The sequence below is a fragment of the Manacus vitellinus genome, unplaced genomic scaffold, assembly GCF_001715985.3.
Source record: "Manacus vitellinus isolate BGI_N305 unplaced genomic scaffold, ASM171598v3 scaffold_119_pilon, whole genome shotgun sequence".
Classification (NCBI taxonomy): domain Eukaryota; kingdom Metazoa; phylum Chordata; class Aves; order Passeriformes; family Pipridae; genus Manacus; species Manacus vitellinus.
The window spans coordinates 510,958-512,888 of record NW_021938894.1 but is presented as its reverse complement, the minus strand read 5'-3'; the positions used below and the strand labels follow the sequence as shown (position 1 = coordinate 512,888).

The window sequence follows — 1,931 nt, the reverse complement described above, 5'->3', positions numbered from 1 at the left end:
AGCAGAGCCCGACCCCCCCCACCACTGCACCCTCCTGTCAGGGAGCTGGAGAGAGCAAGGTCTCCATTTCCCTGTGGGAACCAGCACAGGAGCAACAGGACACTCATTCTTAATTAAAAAAAAAAAGTGTTCCCAAGATACCACCACTCATTCCTTCGACATTCCATGTTTTATTGAGTTTGGCTGGATCAAGGGTTGGTCGTGTGGTTTGTGAATCCAACAAATGCTGCAGAACTGCCTGGGAAGCCCCTCGTGTTGGAGCAGGGAGAGAGAACAGGAGCAGTGATGGGACATGAGCTTTAAGAGACCTAACAACTAGCTGGGTGGAGAAATGCAGCTCTGTGAGAAAGAGATGGCAAGTGACCTTCAGAAATGGCAAGTGACCCTCAGAAATGGCAAGTGACCCTCAGAAATGGCAAGTGACCCTCAGAAATGCATGTGACCCTCAAAAGATGGCATGTGACCTGTGGCCAAGGACAGCACGGACCCCACTGCCAGAAAACTGCCTGAGAAACTGGACTAAATGAGTGAATTTAACCCAGAATAAAACCCAGGGCAGCAGCTCTGCCACCCCTGGCCAGACTGCAGAGGCACCTTCAGCCAGTGCCACACTCTGGCCTGTCGGGCTGAGGGAGAAGAGCAACTCTCTGGGTACCAACACACCCACCACCCCTCTGCTCCTTCCAAAAGCTCTTTGGAAAGGGCAGAGGAGGGGACCAGGAGAGGAAGCAGCAGTGGGAGGGTCTGGCAGGAGGTGGGCACACTCCAGGTGCCTCAGCAGCTGCTCCTGTGCCCTGGCAGACACTGAACACACCCACACGAGGGGGGTCTCCTTGCTGTGCCTTCCCCAGCCAGGGAACAGGGATCAGCCAGGTGTGCTCCTTCCTCTGGGACACGAGTGCAATGTAAGTCCCTGCTTGGATTGCCCAGGACAGACCTGGATGTGGCCCCAGCACCCGCCCTGTCCTCGGTCCTGCCCCCAGGGACCCATGTGAGGCCACGCCAAGGCACTGAAGTTCCTGGGACAGCCAGCTACTAAAGCAATACCTACAGCCCTTGCCCCTATCCATGCCTGTGCCCAAGCCCACGGATGGGGAAGCTACACTACCCCTCCCTGCCCCTGCCCCAGCCCCCTCCCGTTCCATGGGACGCTCCCATCCCAGCAGGCTCCAGCCGTGTGGAACGGGGAGATCCCTTAGGAGCCACACATGAGACACTCCTCCCTGTTCTCCAGGGAGCACACCATGGCTGCCTTGTTCCTCTCCTTCTCCTCCTCCTCCCGGGAGCTCTTCTCGCGCTCCCGCAGCTTCTCCTTGTTCAGGGTGAACTGGATGGGGTTGGCAGCCGGCTTTGTCCGCAGGTAGTACATGCCTGTCTTCAGGCCCTGGGCACAGCACAAGGACACAGCCCGAGCTGGAGCCTCCCAGGCAGGCTGGCAGCCCCCAGGAACCACGGGAGCAGCAGTGCAGGCACCCCAGAGCCACTGCCCTGGGGCTGCTCCGTGGGGACACCGGGGCCTTGGCCGGGAACAGCCCTTTGCCCTTCCCACAACTGGGGAGACCAGTTTGTCGGGCCAGAACTCACCAGCCCCCAGGGGCTGCACTTATCCCACCCCCTCTGGCTGGAACAAGCCCCTCCAGCCCCAGGTACCACCCCCATTTTTTGGGAACAAGCCCCCCAACCCCAGGTACTGCCCCTGTTTGTCAGGAAGGAGCCCCGCCAATCCCAGTTACCGACCACATTTATTGGGAACAAGCCACCCCAATCCCAGGTACTGCCCCTGTTTGCTGTGAGCAAGACCCCCAATCCCAAGTATTGCCTATTTACCAGGTACAATCCCCCCAGTCCCAGGTATCACCCCCATTTGTCAGGAACAAGCCCTCCCAGTCCCAGGTATCACCCCTGTTTGTATGGAACAAGCCCCCCCATTC

General features: G+C 58.8%; 1 protein-coding gene across 1 annotated transcript in view; it reads right to left on the bottom strand.

The window, feature by feature from the left end:
* Positions 1 to 150: 150 nt before the first annotated feature.
* The window catches only part of RRM1 (ribonucleotide reductase catalytic subunit M1), an 18,878-nt gene continuing 17,097 nt past the window's right edge, over positions 151 to 1,931 (bottom strand). Inside the window, exon 13 of the mRNA XM_029965757.1 lies at positions 151 to 1,384. Within this exon, the coding sequence (XP_029821617.1) occupies positions 1,196 to 1,384 (189 nt within the window). The 3' untranslated portion in view covers positions 151 to 1,195. The remainder of the gene's footprint in view (positions 1,385 to 1,931) is intronic.